Source organism: Nematolebias whitei, chromosome 17 (assembly GCF_014905685.2).
Source record: "Nematolebias whitei isolate Nwh7 chromosome 17, NemWhi1, whole genome shotgun sequence".
NCBI lineage: Eukaryota > Metazoa > Chordata > Actinopteri > Cyprinodontiformes > Rivulidae > Nematolebias > Nematolebias whitei.
This window is the reverse complement of record NC_056514.1, coordinates 22935597-22949768: the sequence shown is the minus strand read 5'-3', so window position 1 is coordinate 22949768 and position 14172 is coordinate 22935597. Positions and strand designations below refer to the sequence as shown.

General features: G+C 40.2%; 2 protein-coding genes across 2 annotated transcripts in view; one reads left to right on the top strand and one right to left on the bottom strand.

Annotated features, from left to right (window-relative positions):
* Nucleotides 1–659, top strand: part of LOC119423685 (tumor necrosis factor receptor superfamily member 12A) — a 12127-nt gene extending 11468 nt beyond the window's left edge. Inside the window, exon 5 of the mRNA XM_037691091.1 lies at nucleotides 373–659. The gene's annotated coding sequence lies outside the window, so the exon portion shown is untranslated. The remainder of the gene's footprint in view (nucleotides 1–372) is intronic.
* Nucleotides 660–6222: 5563 nt separating this feature from the next.
* znf646 (zinc finger protein 646) lies at nucleotides 6223–12363 on the bottom strand. Its single transcript, XM_037690804.1, has 3 exons — nucleotides 9744–12363; nucleotides 8567–9646; nucleotides 6223–7111 (listed from the first exon to the last, which is right to left on the bottom strand). Exons 1-3 carry the CDS (start codon nucleotides 12296–12298, stop codon nucleotides 6223–6225), a joined length of 4524 nt encoding a protein of 1507 aa, XP_037546732.1. The 5' UTR covers nucleotides 12299–12363.
* Between the last annotated feature and the right edge of the window lie 1809 nt (nucleotides 12364–14172).

The window sequence follows — 14172 nt, the reverse complement described above, 5'->3', positions numbered from 1 at the left end:
TATATATATATATATATATATATATATATATACATACATATATACTTTTTTTTTTTTTTCAAATCTCGTATATAGGACAACGTATTAAAGCTCCTGGGGAAATAAAATCTGTTATGAGTTTGGGTGTGTCCCCCTTTAAAAAATGTCTTGAGGCGCCTGTGTTTCCGTGAGTTATTAAACACCAACAGTGTTTCAATTTAAAGAAAAAGTAAGAGTTTTGAATCAAAACCAAAATATGTGTTCCATTAAAATGTTTCGATACGGTTCTTATTAGCCTGAGACTCCATCTTGTGTTGGTTATGTAATCAGATCTTCCTGTAGTTTACCATGACGTGAAGGCCGTGAACTGAATCGTTGTTCTGGTCTCCACAGCCTCATCTCACTCTGGATACAGACGGAACTGAAGCAGAGGAGCCAGATGGAGGAACCTCTGGACCATGGACCTTAACCCTACCATGTACTTAGGCCAGAATAAGAGCGTTTTAACGTATAGACTGTTGGGTGAAGAGTTGCGAGCTCGGTACAGGTCCGTCGGTGACCACAGGACTTGCAACGAGAACCTTTCAAACCTTCATAGGTATAGTCACGTTATATGAGCTAGTTTAGATTTCCAGTGCCTTTGTAGAGCTTCCAGCCTGGAGGACTTTTTTGGGTGGAATGATGTTTGATTCTGTTAAAACTACAACTTGTGTATTGTGATGTGCTGGTTTACAGCCGGACTCTAGTGAATGTAACACGGTCGAGCTGCAGCTTGACCCTGGGTTTAGATGGGGGGCAGTCTGTCCTCCGCTCCTTCACCACAGAAGCTGCACCTACATGTGAGGAAGACCTACTGTGTGGCACATTAAAGCCATTTGAATGTAGCGGGTTTTAAGTAACACATTCTCTGTCCCTGCCAGAACGTCCATGTACCCGTTAGCAGCTGACGCAGTGACGAAGCTGATTAACTGAACTTATGCACTGTTGTTGTGTCTCCTGAGACCAACAGACTCAGCATTTCAGGTCATTCCATGTTTTTATTTTAATGTTACTAAGTTTTTTTTAAGAGACGGGGTTGTGTCCATTACAACAGCATCATCCTCGTCCCTGTCTCGGTGCTTGTAGGACGGCATGCTCGAAACACTAGACATACAATCCCAAACTGCTAACATGTGGGAATGCTGCGAGGAATGTTCTGCAGAGGGGAGAAAGACTGCGGCGCTTTGGTTGGAGCGTCACAACACCAGCGTTTGAACGTTGCGCTGCAGTCTTCTGTTCTGCAACAAGTTGGGATTGAGGTTCTGAATTTTGCAGCAAAACTCATGTTGGACAGGGTTGTTTTTAAAATTTTGTACATAATTTTTGTTTTTGTTAAATCTTCACATGGTTCTCCAGAACCTTTGTGATATTTAGAGACCGATAATGTTTCAGGACTTTTTATTTTTTAATTGTATTTTGCCCTAAGGCGACCTTAGGGAAGCATATCCCATTTTTATACAGTCACTTTGTTTTCTTTTTTTTTTTGTTTTAGATGTTTATATTATTTATTTTGAAGCAGTGTTGCAATGCATCAACTGTGAGTGGACAAGCACATTTCAACGGGACTCCAGTGAAGAATTTTGTGAAACTTCTATGCGGCCAGCCAACAATGTTACTGAGTAATTACTAACATTTTCTGCCTTTCTCTCCCCTTTTTGCTTTCTAGTTATTCCTGTAACTTACATGCACTGGCTTTCTTTATTACCTTCAGACCTATGAACTGCTTTGTGTAGCAAATATATTTTCACAATAAAACTGACAACTTTAATACTGCAAGTGTTATTCAGAAAAAATGTATAACCATTTGCGCATTGAAATTACAAAAAAAGCACCCATCCATCTTCTACAGCTTATCCGTAATCGGGTCGCAGAGACAACAGGTCCAGAAGATGGACCCAGACTTTCCTCTCCCCAGCAACGATGTCCAGCTCCTCGGGGGACAACAAGGCGTTCCCAGGCCAGAGAAGATGTACCATCCCTCCAGCAAGTTCTGGGTCTTCCCCAGGGCCTCCTATCGGTGGGATGAGACTGGAAAACCTCTAAACGGAGAAGTCCAGGAGGCTTCCTAATCAGATGCCTGAACTGCCTCAACTGCCTCCTTTCGATGTGGAGGAGCAGTCTCCCTCTGGATGATGGAGCTTCTCACTCACCTCGACAGAGCCCAGCCAACCTGTGAAGGAAGTTCATTTTGTCCGCTTGTATCCAGGATCTCGTTCTTTCAATCATGATCCAAACCTCATGACCACAGGTGAGGATTGGAACATGGACAGACCAGTAAATTGAAAGCATTGCCTTTTGACCCAGCTCTCTTCACCATGACAGACCGAAGCAACGCCCTCATTACTGAGGCCGAGCCTCAATCTGTCAATCCATCTCCTCCTCCATCCTACCATCATAAACAAGACACCCAGATACTTGAACTCCTCCACTTGAGGCAAACTCCCCGCACAAAAAAAGCATTTAAAGTGATGCTGATGTGGGTTTCTATGGAAATGTTATGAACAGTCCATATCTTACCTGTTGCAGATGGTTTTGAATGACCTTCATTTGGAGAAAATGTTTAATTCTAACTGGATGGACAAGCTAATGGCTAGTCTGAGTGGAGCCAAAGCAAAAACTGATTGCCGTTGTCTTGAAACATCTTCAAAATGTTATTGAGTCATACAAGCGCATTTGATAAACTTTTACATTGTGAATTTTGCATTACAGGTACATGGTTATTTACACTCAGTTCTGTTTTATTTTTTTAATTATTATTTTGACGTGTAAATAATGACAGCACTTCAAGTTGGGAAATCATATATGTGATTGCATGTGAGCATGCATCGGGACATATATGCAATTGTATGTATCATAATGAAATTTTGAACACTGATTGTTTTAAGGTTTCTAAACATTTACATCACTGTCAGTTATTTACATATATGTAACAGCAGCAGCTGGCTGTAGCACTTCTGGTGTAGCATTAAGCACTGGAATATCAAACTTCTGCTAAAGCAAAAGTTTATAAAATAAAGTCCAAAAATCGTTAGATTGTTTAAATTTTAGGACCCCGCTCAAACTAATCAGTTAAACCTAATCAGATAATAAACTGTTTTCAAACTTAGGATAATCAGAAAACTATCCACAGCAATAAAATATTTATTACCTTTTTACAGAACCTGAAAAGATCTGAACCATTCCTTTAATGCCTGTTGGCAAGAATATAAGAGGTAAAAACATTTGATTTTCTGAGGGTAGTGAGTTTCAAATTTTTTTATTACTCCCCGCTGAAGGCATATGGGTGTTAATGTTTTTTGCTGTGTCTGTGTTCATTTTTCATGTTAGCAAAATATCCAGTGAAGCTTGGGACAGATTTGAATGAACTCACAGAACGTCTCTTCTGTGTCTACAAATGATTAATTGTGGGAGTCAACCACATTCAAGATGGCTGACACAGTTAATCAACATTAGCTAAAACTGTTGGCTACAACTCCATTGACAGATTTTGAGATAAATGTTGGTGTGGTAGTAGCTCAGAGTCATTCCCAAACCACACTCTGAGCATGGCATGTCACAATATGACATCATGCATAACATTGTTAAGGTTTGATCAGAACAGCTGGATATTAACTGTTGTTTCTTGACATAAGATAGTTTATCAAAGTTTCTGCTCAATAATCCAAAAATCTAACAGTTAACTCGGGCCCTCTGGATGGTTTCTTTTTTGTTTGTTTCATCCAAAGGACTTCATCAGTCCGAGGAGCCACAACAAGCTCAGTTCCACAAGCAGCACATAGTGGGTCAACCAGTTTGCTGGTGATAAGATGGTTTCTGGGGCCCGTCGACTCCTCTGAGGCAGCCATAGCTGAAGTGGTTCAAAACATCAAAGTTCATGCTCGATAATCCAGGCAGAAAAATCCAACAAAGTTCAGCCAGGTCATCTGGAATTTATTTATTTTTGTTCGTTTGATTTTTTATGGCTGCCTCAGAAGAGTCGACGGGGGAGAAGGTGGACTACAGAAACCATCTTAACACCATCAAACTGGTTGGCCCACGATGTAAGCCACTTATGGGACTGAGTTTGTTGTGGCTCCTCGGACTGATGAAGTCCTTTGGATGAAGGATGAAACATAAAATAAAAAAAGTGCAGGGGACCTGACTTAACTTTGTTGAAGATAGTCTAAATTTCTTCCATGAAAGGCAGCGGGTGGTATACATTTCTTCAAAGAATGCTGGGCTTTTATTTTAAAACGTTTTAACAATGAATTAAAAATGTTTGAGTCACAAAATTTATTTTAAAAGATGAGCTACTGTATATCAAATCATGTGTCCTTTGTAATATAACTAACCCAACAATTTATTTTTTCGTTTTAGAAGAAAATTCAACTCCATCTTTGCAACTAAATTCACCGGTCGTTTTAAAATAACCTTTTTGCTACAATACCAGTTAGTGATGATCGACTACAGAAACATTCAACTATTAAAAACAGCCATGCTGTTAAATGCATTTTACTCAAATATGCACGCGTTTCCCCCCCTTTCTATTAAATAACCACAACGTATAAAATGTTAGTTATCTAATTTAATAGTTTTTTTTAAATAATGTAACAATATTGACACAAGGAAATGATACAAGCATGTGAAATAATCTGGTGCTATTTTGAAGAACAATAAATCAAAACGAAGTGTTTATGCACTGAAACAACTTTGAACGTATTGCTTGACATTTTTCATCCTGCAAATCATTCGGGGTGACATTTTGAGCAAATCGTCGCTCACCCCCAACACACTGAAATACGAAGGATGTCCCGTCCGCCTCAGGACAACAATCGTGCAAATAAAAAGATCAAAACAAACACTACGTCACGGAGGAAACGTGAAAACACTTCTTTAACTGTGCAGGGTTCAACGGTCTCCTCAACAGTTTATCTGCATTAAGTGGCGTTTGTTTGTAGGCAGTATTTTTGAGGTATTTCAGGCAAACAAATTCATACAGAATGCAACATGTACGGCATAAAACAATGATTTAAGTTAATGAGAATAAAAGCCATCTGTCTACTGACCCATGGAAAAAAGAAGTGTGGCAACTTGAGGATAAAAAAAGACAATTTTTACACATTATTCATGTATTAGGCTATAAAGTGAAGATAAATCCTGGTTTACATTACACTTGTGCTTAACAATAATTGAGGTTTTATATGAAACATCTGAGGACAAAGCATCAAAACCTACAATTAATTACTTTAAGTTTGTCACTAAGGAGAAGCTATACAAAGTAAGTCAGTGGTTCACAGCTCAAGTCCAGTTAGAGGAGGTGCATTCACATCAAACTGCTACTGTCCACTTACGTTTGAGGCACTGGCACATCAACAGAACCGGTTTATTACAACATGCAGTGTTAACAGAGTTGCACCAGTACGCTGGAGTGACTCTGGTGGCCTGGCATTCAAAATAAAGTGTTAAAATGGCACAAGTGAAGCAAATGTTTTACTGATCCATGTACAATCACACAGCGGGCTAGTTCCTTTTCAAAGTTCAACCTGGTCAATAAGTCCTTGGCTCAGTCTGCCCTGCCTGATGAACTAATGAGATATCTGCTGACTGATGGGAAGGTCCGTAAAGGCTACAAGAGCTTATACAGCATTCATGAAACAATCTTCTAATTAAATATGCACATTAAATAACAAATAAATACATCCATTCAGCCTACAGTGTCAGTGTGAACTTGAATATTAGAATGATTATTTACTTAGTGATCAATGATCTTGACACCTAAGAGGTATATAACTTAAAATAAAAATAAAGCGCTACGTTTTTTTGAATTCTCAATGCAAGTCCTTTAACACACTGCAAAATAAACCATTCACAGATAAATAGTTTGTATATTTAGTTTTCTAAGTAACTTACAGAGGCACTGAACAGAATTATACACAGAGTTTCAAATGGTTCTGGTTTACAAAACTTTTTTTTTAACATACTTGGGCTGCAGGTTTCTGCTCACTTTGGTTGGTTAGTTTGTTACGGAGGAATGAACAAAGTCCGCCCTGTTTTAAAGACCCTGCGTATTTGTGAACAACGTTCAAGTCTAATTTAAAAAGTCTTGAAAACATTAGATGATTTCATCTGAGGTAAGACTGGAAGTCATGAAATGTGGGCTCCTTTAAACAAGGAGCACTTCCTGAAAACAGACGCTGATAACAACCTTTCTCTATGTGCTCTCGTTTATAAGAAAGACTCCATGTCCAGGTCCACAAATGTGTTGGCGTCGACGCTGAACGAGGAGTCATAGGTCTGGCTCGTGTTTTGGTGCAGCTTCTGATGGTGCCGCAGGTTGGACTTGCTGGAGAAGGTCTTGCTGCACAACATGCAGGCGAAGGGCTTCTCCTTAGTGTGTATCCTCCGGTGACATATGAGCTGAGTGGACACACGGAACGCCTTGCCGCACTCCAGGCACTGGTAGCGCTTCGGCTCTGTGTGGATGCGCCGGTGGTTTTTGAGAGCCATCAGGTTGGTAAACTCTTTCTGGCAGACTGAGCAGAAGAAGGAGCCCATCTTGTGGCTGTTTTTGTGGTTCAGGAGGGAACCAGCGTGGCGGTAGGAGCGGCCGCAGTGCTCACAGACGTGGTTCTTCTCCTCTGTTGCAGAAGTTTCGTTACTCTGTGAATCAGTGATGCTTTCTGGAAGATGGGCCAACGGTGGTGGGGCCTGGTTGGGTGTCTTACCCATCCCCATGGACTGATGTATTCCTGAGTCCCAGCAGAGGTTCTTCTCTACAGGTTCACACACATCTTGGTGACACTGAGCCACGTGGTGTGTGTCGTGGTGTTCCTGGAAGCTGGCTGCGTTGGGAAAGCTCTGCTGGCAGAGTCTGCAGCTTACAACCTGCTCCTTGGAGTGCGTCTCCATGTGGCTCTGCAGGTGTGCCGCCTCACAGAAAGTCTTGCCGCATTCGGGGCAACACTGGCGCCTCATCTGGGAGTGTGCGTGCAGAGCGAGAGGGTCAGGAAACGTCTGCAGACACAAGGTGCAGCGGTGGAGGTTTTCAGTGTCAGACTCCTTATGGTTGAGAAGGGGCGTGGCGTGGTGGTAGGAGGGCTCGACAAGGTCACACCTACAGCAGAAACACCAGAACTCAAAAATTCACCAACACACTTCAACAACAATCATTTAAACTACCAGCATGTATATAGTAAAGTTAATATTAATTAAATTATATTAAATTCAGTTTTTTTATCTAGCGCCAAGTCACAACAGAAGTGGCCTCAGGGCACAGAACAGAAACATTCATATATAAAAATAATAATTGAACATTATTTATGAGGAGCAGACTGCTTTGAGTTTAACTCCATCACAGACTCTCATCTTGAGCAAGCAGGAAGACGACAGTGGTAAGGAAAAACTCCCTCATGAGGAAGAAACCTTTAGCAGAACTGGACTCAGGACAAGCTTGGCTGCGTCTACCAGCTGGGTATGAGAGGAACAGGAAGGAGGAACAGATACACAATGGCAGGTCGAGAATCACATGTTAAGGTAGAAATAATATCATATGAAAACTATTCAATTTTAACAATTCATTTAAGGAAATAAAGGTCAATTTGTCCTCCAGTAGTGTAAGCTTATAGCACCATAAGCCAACCATAACTATAGGATTTATCAAAAAGGAAAGTCTTAATCCCAGTTTTAAAACTGGACAATGTGTCAGCCTCATGGACAGAAACTGGAAGTTGGTTCCACAAGAGAGGAGCCTGAGAACTGAAAGATCTTCCTCCCATTCTGCTTTTGGAAACTTTAGGAACCACGAGTAAACCTGCAGCCTGAGAGCGAAGTGCTCTGTTGGGAAAATATGGAACAATAAGATCTCAAATATAAGATGGAGCTAGGTTGTTGAGGGCTTTGTAGTTTAGAAGTAAGATTTTGAATTCAATCATGAATTTGACAAACATATTAAATATATTATTTTATATTATACATATCATATTATGTTATATTATATTATGTGTTATATTATACATATTAATTTATATTATATGTTATATTATACATATTATATTATGTGTTATATTATACATATTATGTTTTATATTATACATATTATGTTATATTATACATATTATATTATGTGTTATATTATACATATTATGTTTTATATTATACATATGTTATATTATACATATTATATTATGTTTTATATTATACATATTATATGTTATATTTTACATATTATATCATGTTACATTATATTGTGTGATATTATGTGTTACATTATACATATTATATTATGTGTTATATTATACATATTATGTTTTATATTATACATATTATGTTTTATATTATACATATTATATGTTATACATATTATATTATGTGTTATATATTATATGGACATATTATATTTGACATATTAAGGAATATATGAACCAATCAGGGCAATTAGAATAAAAATAAAGTGTTCTTTAAGTAATAAACATAACAGTGGTACTGTTTAAGTCGTTCAAAAATAAAAAAAAACCTACATGTATGATGACTAACAGTTTCTTTCTCACTTGACAGTAAGTTGCTAACTCACATGAAGCGCCTGTCTGCTCTCTCAGACTGCTGGGCTCCAGATGGTGTGTTGCTCTCCTGACCTTTGTGGCAGCGGTGCCTTTTCAGGCCAGACCTGCCCTGGAAGCTCTTTCCACACGAAGAGCAGCTGAAGTGACTCAGCGCCCGATTGTGGACCCTCTGGTGGTTGCGTAGGACACTGGCGAGACGAAAGGCCTTCCCGCATGTGAGACATACATACTTCTTCTTCTGCGTGTGGATTCGTGTGTGATTGCGTAAAGCCATTGGGTTGCTGAAGGGTTTGGAGCAGAAGGCGCAGCTGTAGTGTCCGGTCTTGTGGGTATTTTTGTGGTTCAGAAGCGAGCCAGCATGACGGTAGGTGCGATTACATATGCTGCATTTGAATGGACGCTCCTCTTTACTTAAAGACATATTTAAATGTGAATCTCTGCAGTCGGAGGGCCCATCACAGGTATGGTCAGCCAGTTGGTCCACAGACATAAAGCCCTTCTGACATTTTTTGCATTTAAATGTTCTACGCCTGAGGCCGCTCCTGCCTGCAGCCCCACCCTTTCCGAGGTCTGCACAGGTATGAGCCAGCAGTTGTTTCTTTCCTCTGAAGCCTTTCCCACAGTTCTGGCACAAGTGCTTCTTATTAGCAAAGTGGGTTCGCAAGTGGTTCTTCATTGCTAACTGGTTAGAGTAAGTGTTGTTGCAAACGGAGCAGCAATATTCACCCGTTTTATGGGAGTTTCTGTGGTTGACCAAACTTCCTGCATGCCGATATGTGCGCCCACACTGGTCGCAAGCAAAAGGTCGCCGATCACGCTCGTCCTCCAGTTTAACTGAGGTTTCCAACTTTGCATGTTCTGCCCTTCCTTCAACCTGCTGCGTGCGGCGTCGATTACAGGTAAGCGGCAGGCTGTTATATGAAGCTAAGGACGGCCTTCTTCCATCTGACCCGCTTCCATTCATTTGCATGAGCGCCTGGATCTGACTGTTAAGTTCCTGGATTTTGGCTTGGTTCTCTTTGTGCCGTTTCAGGTGGTTCAAAAGCTGCTTCTGAATTTTAAAGGCTTTCCCACACTCATGACAAGCATGTCTGGGAAAAGACAAAAGACAGTTACATGTGTGTGTTTATTAGACAGGCAGCACAAGTGGTCACAATAATTTTGCAATTCATTCGACTTGTTACTAACCTTTTAACGTCAAAGTGGGACCTCTGATGGTTTTTAAGAGCCAGCAGGTTGTAGAAGCGTTTCTGGCAGGTGACACATCTGAACACACCTGTTTTGTGGGACTTTTTATGGTTAAGCAGGGAACCGGCGTGCCTGTAAGACCGACCGCACTGATCACACTTGTACCGACGATCCTCACCATCAACAGTTTGTCTGATGAGACTTGTCTCTTCTCGCTGGGCAACACTGTTTATTTCCATTTCCTCTTTGAGGTGTCCTGACTCACCTTTTGTCTCTGAAGTGCAGACATGGTTGTCAAGATGATCCGAGCTTGAGCAAAAGATACCACAGCTGCCACAAATGATCTGCGCTTCCTCTTTACTTCTTGAAACGTCTCTGTTCAGAGGTAAATGGTCGACATGATCTGTCTGGTCCTTGTTGTGTAGAAGCTGATGGGAAATCAAGCCCTGTCTACTGGCAAAACTTTCCCCACAGGAACTGCAAATCATCATTTCCCCCAGCTCATCATCTTTCATTCCTTCACTGGAGGACAGGGAGGAAGGACCTGAGCTTGGAGGAGCATCGTGGGACTGTGTGTGTCCTTGGAGATGGCTTTTGAGAGCACTCATGCTGCTGTAGTTGTTGCCACATATTGAACACTGATAATGGTCTCCATCTTCATCGTCCTCATCAGAATCATCTACTCTGCCAGCATCCAGCTGAGAACTGTTTGCATTTTTGTGAAAATTCTGCTCAAAGTAACTTTGGCTACCATTTAGGCCATGCATCTCTGCACTACTTCCTGGATTTTCTACAGTAAAATGACCGTTATTGAACTGAAAGCTAAAACTGTTCGGATATTCGTTAATAGTGGTCTCGTGTCGCTGCTGTAGCAAAGGGCAACTATGAGACTTGATCCCTGCGATATCTGTGAACGTCTCACCACAGTCTGCGCACATGTGCCTTGGTGTTACTTCTTCTTTATGGGGTATGTGTGCTGCATCCTGGGAAAAGTCCCGATTAAACTGCTCCTCGTAAAACGCTCCATTTCTGACGTCAACTCCAGTCTCTTGGTCAACACCAAGTACGGCGTGAGCGCCATCTTCCTGCTCGTTCTGCGAAGAAAAGCAGCCCGGCTGGTTGTGTAAAGTGAGCGGCTCTGACGAGAGCCAGTCTCCTTCTGCAGCGACGTTGAAAGATGGCGGCTGAGCTTTGTGGAGACGAAGGTGACTCTTAAGTGCAGCCAGGTGAGGATAATTCTTACTGCAGATTGAACATCGGTAAATCCCCACCTGGTGTGACCTTTTGTGGTTAATAAGGCTCCCTGAGTGCCGATAACTTTTACCACAAATGTGACACTTGAAGGGGCGCTCATCAGACTCCACAGCTGATGTTTCTCCAATATTTTGCGATGGCACATGTGTGGGACTCTCAATGCTCGTGTCCATTACAGGGGCCTCTCCCTGAATGCTATTGGAAGATGGTTTTTGATCAGTGGAAAAGTCCAAGAGCCCATTATCAGTACTTGTCATCTGCTCCTGTGGAGGATCAAAGCTTCTCAAATTAACTCCTGGTGACACTGAAGGTATAGCATTTATAGGAGAGGCACAAAAACTAGACTCTGGTGAAGCAATACTGTTGTCATATGATATATGTAGCTTATCTGATAAAGTATCCTGAAGCCCAAATGACACAGAAGAAGAATTGTGCATTTGGATATGTTCCTGGAACTCTTCTTCGTTGGGAAAACATACCTGACATAAATGGCAAAAATTTAATGGAGCGTCCTGGTTATGTTTTGGCAGCTGGTCCGGTGTTGTGTTTGTGTCAGCTGCCAAACTGAGGTCCGACCTGCTTCTTGCCTTGTGAGTTCTCTGATGGCTGTAGAAAGCAGCCATATTTTTGAATAACTTGAAGCACACAGTGCACTCAAACACTCCCAGTTGGTGAGTCTTTCTATGATTGATCAGACTTCGATGGTGTATGTATGATTTGTCACACAAGTCACACCTGAACGGTCTGTCTACGGCATCACCACAAGTGTCAGATTGTGAATTATAGCTGTTAGTTTTATCATTGGATGAGCTATTTTCTATTGAAATACCAGCATTGTTTAATTTGTCAGTAAAGTTATGGTGCTGATCATTTTCAGTTTCACGTGTTGGATTCTCCGTGTCTATATTCCTAAATAACTGATCCCTTGGTTTCCTGGACTGATGGACTTTCTCATGTGTAGCAAGCTGAGTTGCCAAACGAAAAGCTTTTCCGCACTCTGCGCAGGAGTACTTTTTAAATGAAGTGTGGCTCCGGAGATGGCTCTTCAGCGCCGAGGCATTCCAGTTTTCCTTCCCACATATGCAACACTGAAAAGAACCTACTTCATGGGTCTTTTTGTGGTTTGTTAGGCTGCCAGCGTGTCTGTAACCACGTCCACATTGATCACATTTAAATTTACGCGCTTCCTCTTGCTGATGATGAACATCCATGTGCTCAAATAGACCGGGCATATCAGGACATACCATGCCACATTGTCTGCAAGTAAAACTCGTTGTTCTGCCAGGGTCCTGCACTGCCATTACAAGATAATGATTGAATAAGGCACACAGGATATAAAAAAATGTGAATTTGCCAGATGGAAATGCATTGAATACCTTTCTAGTTCATTTACAAGGAAGCCATTTCTTTACAATATGCTTCAAGGAAAGTCCAAGACAGTTAGACCACAAAGGGTGTTGAGAGCTGTTTCCAAGCAATTTGTAGAAACTTGAATTTGGCAAAAGTAGGCAAACTGAGTAGCTGAAGGCAGAAGAGCCTGCAAGACAATGTTAGAAGAGACAGTATTATTTGTAACACATTTTTAACAATCAACATGTTGCTTTTGCATCTGATCAGTAGCTGAAAAAGCTTAAACAGATTTACAGACAACACTGCAAAGCAACAACTCACAATACAACTATCCAGAGAAAGATAGATTATATGAAAATTTTAGCTTGTAGTCAAGTTGTATTCAGTATTACATGACTAAATTTCACAGTGCATTAACTTTCATTAAAACTACTGTATCTTGTTTCAAGCAACTTAACTCTGAAAGGTTTTTAAGGTCCAATAATCACCAGGGCTGGTGATTATGTCTCGGAACAAATATTCATGATGAAAAAAATATCAAATCTTTCTCACTAATAGTTAGATTGGTTCCACTTTTAACTGTGCACTCAAACTACATAATAAAAATATAAAAAATTTAATGACAAGGCATCTTCACATTCTCTTTTTTTTTGTTGTAAATATGCCATAGATGTTCAGTTTTTTTTTTTTCCTGCAACGTGCTCTGAACATCATAAAACACTCCTGCAACGGCACATAAAAGATTGATAGAAAATGACACGTATAAAAGTAAAAACATATTTTATAAATTAAGTTACGGTTCAACTATTTTTCAGTGCAACGTATGATGTTTGTTTAGGGAAGAGAACTTGTAATGTGTAATAAAATGTTTGCACAGTTTTAACCTCAGGTTATCAAAGTACTTTCAAATGTATTTTTATTCACATGGGTGCTGTCATTGGGAGTAATTTGGGGTTTAATTTCTTGTCTTGAATCCTGTTAACATGCAAAGCAGCTTTAGACATAAAAACATACCTAATTCATGAGTAACCTGTTCTATTTTAGAGTGCCTTGAATGTTTTAACACTGTGACACCTGTGATGCTGTATAAGTGTCCATGTATCTGTGTTCCCAGTCAGTAGCTCAAAAATTAAAGTACAGAAGACTAAAGGTTTAAACTTAACGAGGCATCATGCTGATTGTCCATCTTCTATTGTATTTGGTTTTTACCTCTTTGGAAAATTAAATAGGACAGGAAACAAGTCTGGAAAACACAAATGCTTTTTCAAACTACTTTCTTTTCACATTCCTATTAAGACAGAAAACACATTAAATCAAATTCCACACTTTTCAAGACTGTGCTGCAACCATGTGACAAAGTATTTACAAGCTTGTAATCCTAATCTATTTTCAAGAGACTGAAAATTCTACACGAAATGGGGACTTATTGAAAGACATACAGCAATGCGTCTGGCTACAAATATATTAAATCAATCCCCTGATATTCTAAGAAAATTAAAAAAAAACAAGAGTGTCTATTTTTAAAAGGGGGCGAAGTGCGAACAAGTTTTCTGCCATCAGTTGAAAAGAGCCGCAAACTGATGTTAGCGGCCTAGCAACTAGCAATGGCTAACTAAACAAACATTGCATCAAAGACAGAATGTCGTTTAAAAACAGAATTACATCGTCAGGAAACAGGTGAAAAGGAATACCTGAGAACGCATGATTCAATTCAAGCTATCAAACACGCATCTCCATTCAATATTTAGGAAAAAAACGCTATTTTATAAGCAAAGATGATCATATTTTTAATCCAACTCTTTTATTCTCCATTTCTACTTCAACA